Source organism: Hoplias malabaricus, chromosome 2 (genome assembly GCF_029633855.1).
Source record: "Hoplias malabaricus isolate fHopMal1 chromosome 2, fHopMal1.hap1, whole genome shotgun sequence".
Classification (NCBI taxonomy): Eukaryota; Metazoa; Chordata; class Actinopteri; order Characiformes; family Erythrinidae; genus Hoplias; species Hoplias malabaricus.
This window is the reverse complement of record NC_089801.1, coordinates 63967257-63981919: the sequence shown is the minus strand read 5'-3', so window position 1 is coordinate 63981919 and position 14663 is coordinate 63967257. Positions and strand designations below refer to the sequence as shown.

Sequence of the window (14663 nt, the reverse complement as noted above, 5' to 3'; positions counted from 1 at the left end):
AGAAAGAGGCAGCGATATGAAAAGGCATTTTGAGTGCGTGGCCATTCTGGGTTCAAAAAGCTCATCTGATATTGTCAGGCTGTGATTGCTCAGCTACACCTTCTCAAAAAAAAAAATAAAGGTACGGTAGAGGTACATTATTGTCACTAAAGGAACAAACAGTGAAAATTCAAGTCCAGTTGTGTTCCTTAAAGGTTCATTTCATTCTCTTCACCAGAATAAGAGGGGGATATTTGTAATATATCATTACAGAACTGTGTAAAAAACAAAAAAGAACATAATATGAATCCTGGACACATAGTTGGGTGTATGAAATTAACACAATTTTAAAATTGCACTTAATAATATTAATAATAATAATGAATTTAATAGGGCGGCACGATGGCGCAGCAGGTAGTGTCGCAGTCACACAGCTCCAGGGTCCTGGAGGTTGTGGGTTCGATTCCCGCTCCGGGTGACTGTCTGTGAGGAGTTGGTGTGTTCTCCCCGTGTCCGCGTGGGTTTCCTCTGGGTGCTCCGGTTTCCTCCCACAGTCCAAAAACACACGTTGCAGGTGGATTGGTGACTCGAAAGTGTCCGTAGGTGTGAATGTGTGTGTGTGTGTGTGTGTGTGTGTGTGTGTATGTGTTGCCCTGTGAAGAACTGGCATCCCCTCCAGGGTGTATTACCGCCTTGCGCCCAATGATTCCAGGTAGGCTCTGGACCCCCCGCGACCCTAAATTGGATAAGCGCTTACAGATGATGGATGGATGAATGAATTTAATAAAAAAAAACAAAAAAACGGATTTGTCAAATGTAAAAAAAATGTTCTTATTGTCTTTGGCCAGTCATATCTGGTAATAATCAATAAAAACAAATATGAGCACCCAAGACAGTGGTACAAAAGATGGAAGGCACAAACCCAAACTACTGCGAATGCACCAGCATTATCTGTCTCTGTTGGACCTGGTTTATTGCTATTTATACACTTTGAGACCTATAAATCATGGACAGCTTCTACAACATAAACCTAGACTTCAACTGTCAGCTACAGCCCAGTCAATGCACAGCAATAACAAGGCAATAACATCTATTCATTAAAGCAGCGATATGTAAGGTTCACCAACACAAACTAGCCGTATTCAAGAATGTGATGAATATTTTTTACATATGTCTGCAACTGTCATGAGACGAAGATGATCCATAAAGGAAATCCCGCAGAATATATGATATTTCCAGGCCACCTGGTTTCAGAACATGAAGAAGAATAAATGGAGAAAATTGACTGAGTGCACCTTTAAAGTGGGCGTATATATAACGTTGAGGACTCACCTTCTGAGTGGTGGACTCTGGAGGAATGCCCTCTTTGCTGATAGTCAGACGGAACGTGTACTCAACGTCCACCTCCAGCTCCGACCCGGAGATGCCCAGAACAGGACCCCTCGGACCCAGGCCGAAATTCAGAGTAGAGCAGTGAGAGGCCCCCTGCAGCAGAGAGAAATGAGGAGAATTCATCAAAATAAGTAGAATATTACTTTATTTATAAAAGAGTTTAATTAAAGCTCTGTCCTGAGTCCCACTCCTCATCCAAACTAAATATAAAACTGAATACAGAACATATATGAATATAGAATATAGGTCGGTTCAAGTCCAGCTCTGGGTGACTGTCTGTTTTGGGGGGGTTTGGTGTGTTCTCCCCGTGTCTGCGTGGGTTTCCTCCGGGTGCTCCGGTTTCCTCCCACAGTCCAAACAACACACGTTGGTAGGTGGATTGGCGACTCAAAAGCGTCCCTAGGTGTGAGTCCTCACAGACAGTCACCTGGAGCAGGTCTCAAACCCACAACCTCCAGGTCCCTGGAGCTGTGTGACTGCGACACTACCTGCTGCACCACCGTGCCGCCCCTAAACAGATTATAAAAAACAGAAAGGGAAAAATCTGACAGTGTGATGGAGGTAGCGCAGCTAACCAGTGTCAACAGTGTCAACAATGTAAACAGTCCAGTGCAGTGCAGTTTTGGCCGTGTGGGGTATATCAGCCATAGTGTATGCCTTTAATAGATTTACTTTCTGAAATATGAACTTTGTTCTCTTTATACTGTATGTGTTGTTTTTGTCTTTTTGCTGTTGCGTTTCCATCACGATGAGCACAGACAGAAACCTCTCTCCCCTGGCACTATACACTGAATCTCAAAATCAAAACCAAAATAGACTTATCAATAAAATATTAAATAGTAACTGAATTTCAGACTCAGGTGGCGTCTCTCTTCTCCTCTGTGCTGTGTTTGTGTTCTTAGCCCTGATGTATCGGCCATTTCCTTTTTCCTCTGTCCTCCCTCCTTCAAACCCACTCCCTCCCTCCCTCCTTCATTCCTCACATCAGAGACAACACATCCAATTGGTTCTTGTTGAAAGATGATATGGTCTCTCTCTCTCTTCCTCCCTTCTCTGTTGTGTTCTCTCACTCCACCGGGAGCATGGACTCACTGCTCTAGCAACTAATACAAACACAAACAGGAGTAGATATAAACAAACAGAAAGGAGAAGCGAGCAATAGCTACTGATACAAGCATCCAATCAGCTCAAAGATTAATCAAAGACCAAAGGATTTCACACAGATAAGAATCCAGGTGCAAAAAGGTTCACGCTGCTTTCTTTGAATGATATTAAGACTCCACCAACACATTCAAAATGTGTTACAATGCAGTGTGTTTAAACATTCCAGCACTCTGTGCTGTGTCTGATCCACTCAGACCAGGTCAGTGATCCACCATACAAATCATACCTGCTCTGGGGGTCCTGACCATTGAAGAACAGGTTGAAAGGAGGGAAATAAAGTATTCAGAGTAACAGATGGAATACAGTCTGTAATTGTAGAACTACAAAGTGCTCCTGTGTGGTGAGTGGAGCTGAGAGAACGGGCAGTGAGTGTAGAAACAAGGTGCCTTTAAAGTTATGGCTGACTGGTGTGTACTGTATTTGTGAAAGTAAAGTTTGTTTTCCTCATTCTGATCTGTGTGTGTGTGTGTATCTTTGTGTTTTATCAGGTCTGGAGGTGGATCCAAGATGAAGGAATTTATATGCTCCATTATATAACCTCAACATATCCCTCTCTCTCTCTCTCTCTCTCTCTCTCTCTCTCTCTCTCTCTCTCTCTCGATCACACACACACCTACAATCTGCTACAGTTAGTCTCTCCTTACAGACACCTTTGAAATTTCTCACCACATCTACAGACTGTGGGTCTTATTTGCCTCGAGCAAACCTTAAAATTGGTCACAACAGATGTTAGACCACAGACACAACACACACACATACACACACACACACATCTAAAAACCCAGCCACGCAAACACCCACCCTCCAAACGACCACAGTCTCAGAAGTGTCCATCAAACCCTATATAACCCCTCCCCGGACCTCCACCACAACACAACCAGCTCTTACTCTTTCATTTGTTTATCTGAGTGGTTCGGATTTCTGAAAGAGGAGCAACGCAAAGCAGCCAATCAGAAAAGGGCTCATTTGCATATATCAGGCTTAAAGACATGTAAAACTGCGAAAGGGAAGGTTTTGAGATGTCCTTTAGACATATAAACGTCAGCCGAGTGAAATAATTAGATACATACCACTTTTGTTTTTGTCACAGAAAATACACACACGACAAATACACACATGGCTTGAGACTCTTTCATGATAATGGCACATATTTGGCACGGTGTTTTGCTAGACAGATTGACAGAATGGTCTCTCTCTCTCTCTCTCTCACTCTCCCAGCATTCCCCACCACTCCAGAATGTTTAGTCTTTAAACTGGAATATCCGAACTACACTAGATCCAGCCCCCGGAACTGTGCCAGGGAAGGAGAGCACTCAGCACAGGAATCTGACTCTTTTAGGAGGGGAAAATGAAGAAAAAACCGAAGCAGAGCAAAGCCAAGTTGGAGCATAAGCGCCTCCTTAGACCACATTGAGGGGGAAGAGAAAGGAGGGAAGAAAATACTTCAGCTTTAATTATGTTTTCCAGTCATTTGACTGGTTGAGTATCTGCTCCAACCCCCACCCCCCCTCCCTCCCCACAAATAACATCTTAAACAGAGGACGTTTTAAACTCGACAGTGCCCTGGCCATGCTTCATAAACATTCTCTTCAAAATATGAGAAGAAGGATCAAACCCATTGAGCTTTGACTGCTACAGGTCCAAGCGAGCAGCCATTGCACCTGAACACCAGGACCAGCAAACCCACTGACGCTAAACAGGAAACCCTGGAAAGCATAGGGGTCTGCTGGAAATGTTTGGTTTCAGCCAAACCTGGGGGCGCTGTCCCTGTGGTCAGTGTGGATCCCAATGGGAGGTCCCACCGATCCTTAGCAGGGTGACACATTCACACCTATGGGCACTTCTGATTAGCCAATCCAATTCTATTCTGTTTTATATTCATTCATTCATTCATTCATTATCTGTAACCCTTATCCAGTTCAGGGTCTGGGCGCCAGTCCTTCGCAGGGCAACACACACTCACACATTCACTCACACCTACGGACACTTTTGAGTCACCAATCCACCTACCAACGCATGTTTTTGGACTGCGGGAGGAAACCGGAGCACCCGGAGGAAACCCATGCGGACACAGGGAGAACACACCAACTCCTCACAGAGTAAGGCTCGAAACCACAACCTTCAGGTCCCTGGAGCTGTGTGACTGTGACACTACCTGCTGCACTATTAATTGTATATTAATTAATATTAATTGTAACTGTCTGTGCAAAAGCCTTTCTGGTGTTCTACTATAGATGTGAGGTTCTAATGGTTAGATATTTTTCAGTTTAATTCATTTCTTTAATGTTTTAATTCTTATTTTAATTTCAAATTAAATATTTTAAATAGCCATTTTTTAATCCTTCTGCTGTAATATTTCTATACTGTTCAGTAAAGCATTGTTAACTGCCATTGTGTACGAAAGGTGCTCTATAAATTAACTTGTTTTCTTTCAGATGAAATGTAAATCTGAGGCCCTGACTCTCTGAAGTCATTACGAATCTTTGGGCATTTCCTCGCACAGAGTCTGAGGGTGACCCAGATGCTCCACTAAATCTACCACTGTGGTCACTTCTGGTCTCTCATTCCTATCTTTAAATACACTGGCTCTATCACTGCTCTCTAATCCTCACTAACTAACAGCTGATGTGTGGTGAGGGGGCTGGAGTGGGTCAGCTGCTGTTGCATCTTCCAGGTAGACACTGCACATTGGGTGAGGCAGCTCCCTAATTTCCCAAAAATGTAGAAGGCATTGGGGGTCTAGAAAAGGGCTGCAGAACTCATTCATTCATTCATTCAAAATGCCACAGAAAACAGCTCACTGGGAAAGTAGATCTACAGTGTCTCAGTGATGGATCACTCTGTGTAACAGTACCTGGAGCTCCCTGGGCTCATAGGTCATGCTCATCAGGGCATGATCAATCATTTTCAATCTATAGTCATGAGTTAAGCCACTAAATCCACAGCATTAGTTCAGTACAACAGCTAATTACAGCTGTAAACATCTGACTTTGTGCACCTTGCTGAAAATAACATGGAACTGGGTCTAGAAATTCACTTTCCACTAGCCATTTTCCACTGTATGGTAACTGCTCTACTGGACTCCACTCTGTGTTTGGTACTCGGTATCTGTTCAATTTTCAACTACCACAACTCACTCCCTGAAATATAACTGGTGACATCACAAAACCACATCTGCACTCTTACCTTTGAGGTGTTCGTGCATTCCCAGTGGTAGTTGAGAAGCGTCTGACTGTTGGGCTCAAGATTAGGATCATAAGACTGCTCTGCATTCAGCTGCAGGTCCTGAGTCTTGGACCAGACACGATAAGTTCCACCTTCAATGATGGGCACCAACTTGGACAACATCACAGACAGCTGAAGACAGGCAGTCTTCCTCAAAGGAACACCTTTGTAGGACAGGGAGAAGACCAGGGTATAGTTCTTGGCAGCGAGTGACATCTTCGGTATTGAGAGCTGCAACCTTCTGACATCAACTTCTGCAGGAAGGTGGACTCTAGGAGCTGGAGGTGAAAGCTTTTTAACATCCTGGCAGTGTGGAGTCGAAAAGATCTCCCAAAGATAGTCAGCAATATAGCGAGCGCAGCCTTTCAAGTCCACCTTGGCTTCCACCAAAGCTGGTTTGGAATGCCAGATTGCCAACTTTGGAGCTTGAACCACCCTAACCTCTGGTTCGCTGCATTCTAGGTCCCTGATATTTACCTTGCAGTGAACAACAATCCAGCTAACCAGGTTGCTGATGTTCACCTGGACAGTGTACTGGCCTTTTAGAGAATAGGTATGATTGGTGTATGGATCACTGGAAGGCATGCCAATGGTCCCTTCACCGAAGTCCCACCGGTAAGTGAGAGAGGTGATCTGTACAGAAACCCTTGCCTGGAAGGTGACCATCTTGTTGATAAAAGTATCCTGAGGGTAAGCCTCTAATGTGGCTGATTTTAGGGTATGCTGAATCTGAATATGCTTGGTCTCATTTTGGATGCTAATTAAATTGAAGGCAGAGACGCTGACGGTCAACAAACCTGCTTCTTCAGGTACATAAGTCACTCTGGGGTAACTAGACTGTATTAACTTGTGCATCTTGCCTCCATGAAGGTCAAAGGTCCATAGGTAGTGCACAGGTTTGCCCTTCACTATGTAGGCTTCAAAGGTCTTGGGCACTCCCACGGGTAAGGCTTCTTCACAGCAGTTCCAGATGGTGAGCCCGGTTATAGGTTCCAAAACACAGATGTGCAAATTTCTCCGTTCTGAACTGATCTGATTCCAAGCAGTCAAGTTGACATAGTAGCTGTCCACTCTGTTGAACTGGTGTACGTAAGTCATGTTAGGGTGAACAGTTGCATCACCGCTCACGCTCAAGGTGTAGCTGACAGAGGTCCCAGATTGGACAGTGATAGTGAATTCCACACTCGTACCGACTGCAACAACCTGCTGGCCAGCCTTGAATTCAAGACCTTGAATTCGGTCTTGTACAAAGAAATCACGTGTCAACACCTGGCTACTGATGTTGTTTGAAACCTTCAAGGTGACTGTGAAGGTGCCTGGGGTTGGGAATATGTAGGATGTTGCCTGCTGGTTTGATTGTGCACCATTCGGTAATAGCCACAGCCACGAGACATTGGATCCAGTTTTGATGCTACCTAGTAGAGAAATATTGACCCCGGAGGCTACAAAGTTCTGCTCTGTTACATTAGTTGCAGTAATTGATAGCTCTTTAATCGGTTCTTGCACACTGATCAACACTGAGGCATCTTCCATACTAACTCTGTTTGAAACCTCCACGTTTACCAACTTCAGCCCCGGGCTGTCAAAGTAATGTAGGACTGAAGAGTCAACACATGGCAAATGGTGACCATCAACTGACCATCTGTACTGCAGATCACTGCCAATATGAGCAAACACTGTCAAGTTTGTTGCAGTGCTGACAGTTGTGGGGTTGGGAGATGCTTCAAGAGCCAACTTTCCAACCGGATCCAGGAACTCAATGGTGCGATTGACAGCTAGTTGGCCTAGCAGGTTGGTGGCCTTTAGAAAAACTTCACAGGGTCCTGGAGTGGAGAAATTTACCTCTATGTTCTTGCCTGAAAGATTGAGGGCGGCAGCATTTTCATGTCCCCTCAGAATGTTCCAGCTGAAAGACATGTTAGTGCCCTCTTTTAGTGATGCTTGCAAATGAAGGACACGATTGGTAGCGAAACAGCATCCCTCTTCAAGTTCATCTGATGATATCTGCAAGCCTTCCAGTTCCCGTTGTACAAATATGAAGATACTTGCCTGTGTGATGCTAATGTCATTCACAGCAGTTACAATGACATTAAACGTACCCACTGAGCGGAAGGTGTAGAACATGGTCTCAATGCCTAAAATGGAAGTACAGCGGTCACAAAGGATCCACGAGTACCTCACATCATCCCCTTGGTCAAGGTGGGCCTCAAAGTGGACCGAGGCATTCAAAGGGACGTTGATACGAGTGGCGTTGATGGTAAGTCCCTGAATAGGCGCTAAAACTGTCACAGGGATTTCAGTTTTGTTTTCACTCACTTCATTTTTACCAGTGAGACAGATATTGAAGGTGCCTGATGAATTATAAGAGTGGATAACATTGCAGCCTTGAAGGACAGTGCCATCTCCAAAATCCCAGAAGTAGGAGACATTACCTGAGTCTAAAATTGACCAAAAGGTGTAGTCCTGCCTCAAGGCGAGATTGTTTCCCATTGATCCATTGTGCTTTATCTGCAGGGATCCCACTGGCTGATGCACTTCAATCTGCACCGAGCAGTTGCTATCGGAAATGTTGTTGAGCACAGTGACGGTCACCAGATAGAGACCTGGACTTTTGTAAGTAAACGGCATCGTGTCCCTGCCTTGAATGGGACCCTTGGAGTCCCTTACTCCAAAATCCCACCGATAAATATAGTCAAAACTTGGAAGTGCTGTTACAGTGAATCGGCTTTCTTCTCCAAGTCTGATGTGTCTGCTCAAGGTCTCCAGAGTCACATTGGTGATTGCTGGCTGGACACAAATCCAGTTGAAGAAATTGGCCTTGTTGGCGCTACTTGACATGAGCAGAGAAAGGTGGTAGTTCCCACTACCATCATAAGAGTGGGTGATGCTTGGGGTCCCATAGTGAGTTGCATTGGTAGTTCCGTCCCCAAAACTCCAGACGTATTGGTGAGCTGATGCATTCCCAGACACGTAAGCGTGAAAGTTGACTTCTGCTTTCTCCTGCACACACCCTGCAGGCTCCAGCCATAAGACTTGCAGCACAAACACCTGGACGTGTACTGTCGCCCACTTGGAGCTGATGGCATTAGAGGCTGTGACGTTCACGGTGTAGTTTCCGTCTTTTATGTAGGTGTGCTCCACACGTGGTTCCACACCCGTTTGCACAGTACCATCGCCCATCGCAAAGCTCCAGCTGATATTGTTGCCAGTTTCAAGAGTAGCAGTAACAACTGTAGGGGTGTTGAGTTCGGTGGGAGAAGATGACATCACCTCCAAACCTTCAACGTCCTCGTACACCATCATATCAGCACAGCTGTCCATGCTGCTAATGGTGTTGTTCACATTCACACAGACCCTATAGATGCCGCTGCTTTCGTAAGTGTGATAGACCCTTCGCTCACGTCCTGCCTGTAAACTGGAGCTATCATTGAAATTCCAGGTATAGATGATTCCGTAAGGAGACGGCAAAGGATGAGCCTCAAACTCCGCAGTCTTTCCCGCATGGAGAAGCTCCGGATCGGACTTGATGTCCACCACTGTTAAAATGCTGTACACGTACACATGGACGCTTTGGGTCCTGTTTTCATAGCGGTTGGAGACAGAGACTGTTAGGGTGTACTTTCCTAAAATGAAGACAGAGGAAGACACATGGTTATTAACTTTATCTGGAGGTGATTTATCAGTATTTTTGGAAAACAGAAGTTAACAAAGTCACTTCAGGCAAGTTTGGCTGACACACTCCTCATGAAAACTACAAATTTATAACTCTTATCTCTTAAAACTACAATTTCCTTCGGGATCGGTAAAGTGTTTTCTTATCTCATCTTATCTTTATGCTTTGTCTGACCTCTTTAAACACTGAATGTTGTTTAATGAAAGAATGCTGTTCCTGCATCCCGTACTGTTGCTAGTCTCTATTATCATTTTTTCAGCGAATACACAGTCTCTTCTAGTTTGTCCATGAATGTCAGGGTTGGAATGATAAGGGTATTTACCTGGCTGAGTGTATGTGTATTTGATCGCATTCGTCAGGAGAACCTGTTCTGTAGAAGGGTCTTCCTTCTGGAACGTATCCTTGTACGGTGGTTTAAAGTGAACCGTCGTATTACCTCCATCTCCAAACGACCACCTGCAACACAGAGAAATGTTCATAACATTGTCCACAAACGCACACAAGCGCACAGTACAACAGAAACCCTTATCATGCTCAATGTCAAATGAGACACTGTTTCTTATTGGTCAAACGCATGGACAGGAAGTTCACCAGCTGCGTTACTGTGCCCATGACTGTTGCTGATAGGTCTCCTGCAAGCGTGTTGAGACGTCCTTTGATGCTTTGTATTTGACTTCAGCAGTTTTTGGCTTCACATGTCTCAGAGGAAGTATGTGCTTTGTATCACAGAGTCTTAGCTGGAACTAGCTGTGACTAAATTGGGGCGAGATAACTACAATTATAACTCACAATATCAGTTACAATAATAGAGAGTCGCAGTCAATCTTTGCTGAGAGCACAGACTGCAATTGCAATTGGAGTATGGAGACCAAGGCAAAATGATACAGACTCCAAGACAAGTCTGAGACAAGAAAAAAAAAAAAAAACAGGGCTCAAGTCCAGACTTGAACACCACAGCACTACTTCAGCACACGGGGCGACTCTGGCGAAAGAGGGTAAAGAGTGAATTGAGTTGGGGGACTCATCTGAATCTCTTCCAAAAGTACATTAAGTTGAAAGCATGAGGGCACATGCAGTGGCAGATGTGTCTGGAAAAGAGCGAGGGAGAGGGAATGCGAGTGAGAAAAGAGAGTGAGAGAGGGACAGAGGGAGAGAAAATGGAAAGTTTGGAAGCGGAGTTAAGCTCAGTGGCAGGAGCGGCGCAGGGGGAAAATTCTTGTCAGCAATCTTCACTGACCACAGGCTGTAAATTGAGAGCAGTCGTGCGCACTGTAGAGTGCCATTACAGGGCATGCTCTGTGTGTGTGTGTGTGTGTGTGTGTGTGTGTGTGTCAGAGGTGAGAGAATGCGAGCTGTTAAAATGTGTACGGAGCGTTTGTTAGAACACGTGGGAGTGAATGTGTGTGTTTCTGCCCCTCGAGCCGACTGTACGTTCTCACAGGGGTCTGTGTGTAAAGACTCTACATCTGGAAAGTCCCCTCCCAGTTGAGTTCCAGGAAATGTCTCCAAGTCTTCCATAGAATATCCAAATCACAGCCTTTCGTTTGGTGATGAAAGACATCAGATACAGCATGTGCTGACTAAATGACCCCTTGATTAAAGCAGAACGCAGCGTGGAAAGATCTGGTAGACATTACAGCAACTAAATAGCCATCCAGAATACGCTCAGTGATACAAGCTCTCTGTAGTACCCTCCAAACACTCAAATATAAATAACCACCACCCTTTCAGGCACAGAATGAAGGGTGTCTCGATTCCTGCGCTAATTTGCTGTAGAGAAGTACGACTGTCCCAGTGTTGGCCCTTCCGTCGCTGAACATGCCGAAGAAAGCCAGTGAGGGCATCTGTGAGCTGATGTAAGATTTTGGCAGTTGGTGTTCTCCTCCAAGTGTGTTGAGCTGGAAGCGCTGTCATTGTATTCATGTCTCAGAGGAGACATAAACAATAAAAACCAGGCATCATTATCACGGATGCAGTCCAAACAGATCATCTTGCCTGCAGCAGAGTATAGAAGCTAAATTGACAAAAATCATGGCTAGAAAATAATGTGGCAATTAAAGAAAGCCACCACAGGGGGCTCCCAAGCAGTTTACTCTAAAAGTTACCTAGTGCAGTTTCTGCAGTGCTGAGTCTAGAGTAGCAACAACGGGGGCTCTATTCTCCCTATTACAGCTCAGTGGGGCATCAAAATGATTTAGAAGCTGTCATTTTAAGGTAAAAATACTATCTAGTGTTATTTTGTGTCCAAATATATTTAACTTGCTATGAATAGGTTTTAAGTTGAAAGTCACAGACCCACCAACAGCATCTCCTCTTTCAGGGTTATTTACCCACATCAAAACTGCCAGCAAACTGCCTCTCAACTCATATTTTTCTTGCTGAGCGCACATAAGAAATCTTCACTAGTAAATACGCCAGGTCTCTGATTATTATTCAAATCACAGCTCTGGCTGTGAGCTGAGGCTGGATTAACTCCAACAGGCTAAAAAAATCAGTTCTCCTTCAGGAAAACTCCAAAACACACACCAGCCCATCAGTCGGAGAGCAAACAGACACCGTTATAACATCAGGCTTTAAGCAAATGACCTAAACAAACATATTCACTTAGTAAATGGAGAAATGGACGTCAGTGTATAGAAACAGGGCTCAATTACTGTCAGTATAAGTGGACTGATTCAAAACCAAGTGTAAGGATTCATACATTCAGTCATTTTCTGTAACTGCTTCATCTTGTTCAGCATTGGCGTGGGTTCCAGTCTACACTCACACACTCACACCTGTGTGTACAGTCACACACTCACACCTGTGGACAGCTTCATACACTCACCCAGTCACTCACACACTCACACCTGTGGACAGCTTCACACACTCAACCAGTCACTCACACACTCACACCTGTGGACAGCTTCACACACTCACCTAGTCACTCACATACTCACAGCTGTGGACAGTTTCACATACTCACCCAGTCACTCACACACTCACACCTGTGGACAGTTTCACACACTCACCCAGTCACTCACACCTGTGGACAGTTTCACACACTCACCCAGACACTCACACACACACACCTGTGGACAGCTTCACACACTCACCTAGTCACTCACACACTCACACCTGTGGACAGTTTCATACATTCACCCAGTCACTCACACACACACACCTGTGGACAGCTTCACACACTCACCCAGTCACTCACACACTCACCCAGACACTCACACACACACACCTGTGGACAGTTTCACACACTCACCCAGTCACTCACACCTGTGGACAGTTTCACACACTCACCCAGACACTCACACACACACACCTGTGGACAGCTTCACACACTCACCTAGTCACTCACACACTCACACCTGTGGACAGTTTCATACATTCACCCAGTCACTCACATACTCACACCTGTGGACAGCTTCACACACTCACCCAGTGACTCTCACACTCACCCAGACACTCACACACACACACCTGTGGACAGTTTCACACACTCACCCAGTCACTCACACACTCACACCTGTGGACAGTTTCACACACTCACCCAGTCACTCACACCTGTGGACAGTTTCACACACTCACCCAGACACTCACACACACACACCTGTGGACAGCTTCACACACTCACCTAGTCACTCACACACTCACACCTGTGGACAGTTTCATACATTCACCCAGTCACTCACATACTCACACCTGTGGACAGCTTCACACACTCACCCAGTCACTCACACACTCACCCAGTCACTCACACACTCACCCAGACACTCACACACACACACCTGTGGACAGCTTCATACACTCACCCAGACACTCACACACCACCTGTGGACAGCTTCACACACTCACCCAGTCACTCACACACTCACCCAGACTCTCACACACTCACCTAGTCACTCACACACTCACACCTGTGGACAGTTTCACACACTCACCCAGTCACTCACACCTGTGGACAGCTTCACACACTCACACAGTCACTCACACCTGTGGACAGCTTCACACACTCACCCAGTCACTCATACACTCACCCAGACACTCACACACACACACACCTGTGGACAGCTTCACACACTCACCCAGTCACTCACACACTCACCTAGACTCTCACACACTCACCTAGTCACTCACACACTCACACCTGTGGACAGTTTCACACACTCACCCAGTCACTCACACCTGTGGACAGCTTCACACACTCACCTAGTCACTCACATACTCACAGCTGTGGACAGTTTCACATACTCACCCAGTCACTCACACACTCACACCTGTGGACAGTTTCACACACTCACCCAGTCACTCACACCTGTGGACAGTTTCACACACTCACCCAGTCACTCACACCTGTGGACAGCTTCACACACTCACCCAGTCACTCACACACTCATCTAGTCACTCACACACTCACACCTGTGGACAGTTTCATACATTCACCCAGTCACTCACATACTCACACCTGTGGACAGCTTCACACACTCACCCAGTCACTCACATACTCACCCAGACACTCACACACACACCTGTGGACAGTTTCATACACTCACCTAGTCACTCACACACCACCTGTGGACAGCTTCACACACTCACTCAGTCACTCACACTCACCCAGTCACTCACACACTCACAACTGTGGACAGTTTCACACACTCACCCAGTCACTCACAGTCTACGTTAAAATATGATATTCAAAAACACTTTTATGGTGAATACTACAACACAAGTAACCAAACCAACCGGAACGTTGCGTCCACTGAGATGTCCACTTCCAGTGATGCGGAGAGGGTCTGAAGAGACCCCTGAGTCACAATGTCCGGGACCCCACTCACAGTGATCTGGCTCATGGGGTTCATCCTATCCACTGTCACATTGAAGTCCTCCGTCAGGCTGCTCACATTGTTCGTGGCTGTTACCTAGGAAAGCAGACAAGGTTCCTCAGTCCAGAAAATAACACTGACCCCTCACCTACTACGCTCTGTCCTAAATAACAATCTCCTCCCTAAATAGGGCACTTCAAAGATTTATAGAGTAATTCTACTACACCACTGCATTGGCTACTATGTAGTGTAGAGTAAGATGTTTGAGATTCAGCCCTAGTGGGGTGGCAGTGCAATTGCAGAATGATGCCGGCAATAATGCAGAAGTATAAATGCTTGCAACAGCATAGGGCTCTTGCGTAGGCTCCGCGTTGAGTCAACGCAGAAGTATACATTGGCCTTCACACACACATCAC

At 45.6% G+C, this 14663-nt stretch overlaps 1 protein-coding gene across 1 annotated transcript in view; it reads right to left on the bottom strand.

The window, feature by feature from the left end:
* pkd1a (polycystic kidney disease 1a) overlaps positions 1 to 14663 on the bottom strand; it is a 101772-nt gene that overhangs the window by 33812 nt on the left and 53297 nt on the right. The window contains exons 14-17 of the mRNA XM_066660797.1: positions 14168 to 14343; positions 9756 to 9889; positions 5722 to 9383; positions 1312 to 1464 (exon numbers count right to left, since the gene is read on the bottom strand). Coding sequence (XP_066516894.1) covers positions 1312 to 1464; positions 5722 to 9383; positions 9756 to 9889; positions 14168 to 14343 — 4125 coding nt within the window. The remainder of the gene's footprint in view (positions 1 to 1311; positions 1465 to 5721; positions 9384 to 9755; positions 9890 to 14167; positions 14344 to 14663) is intronic.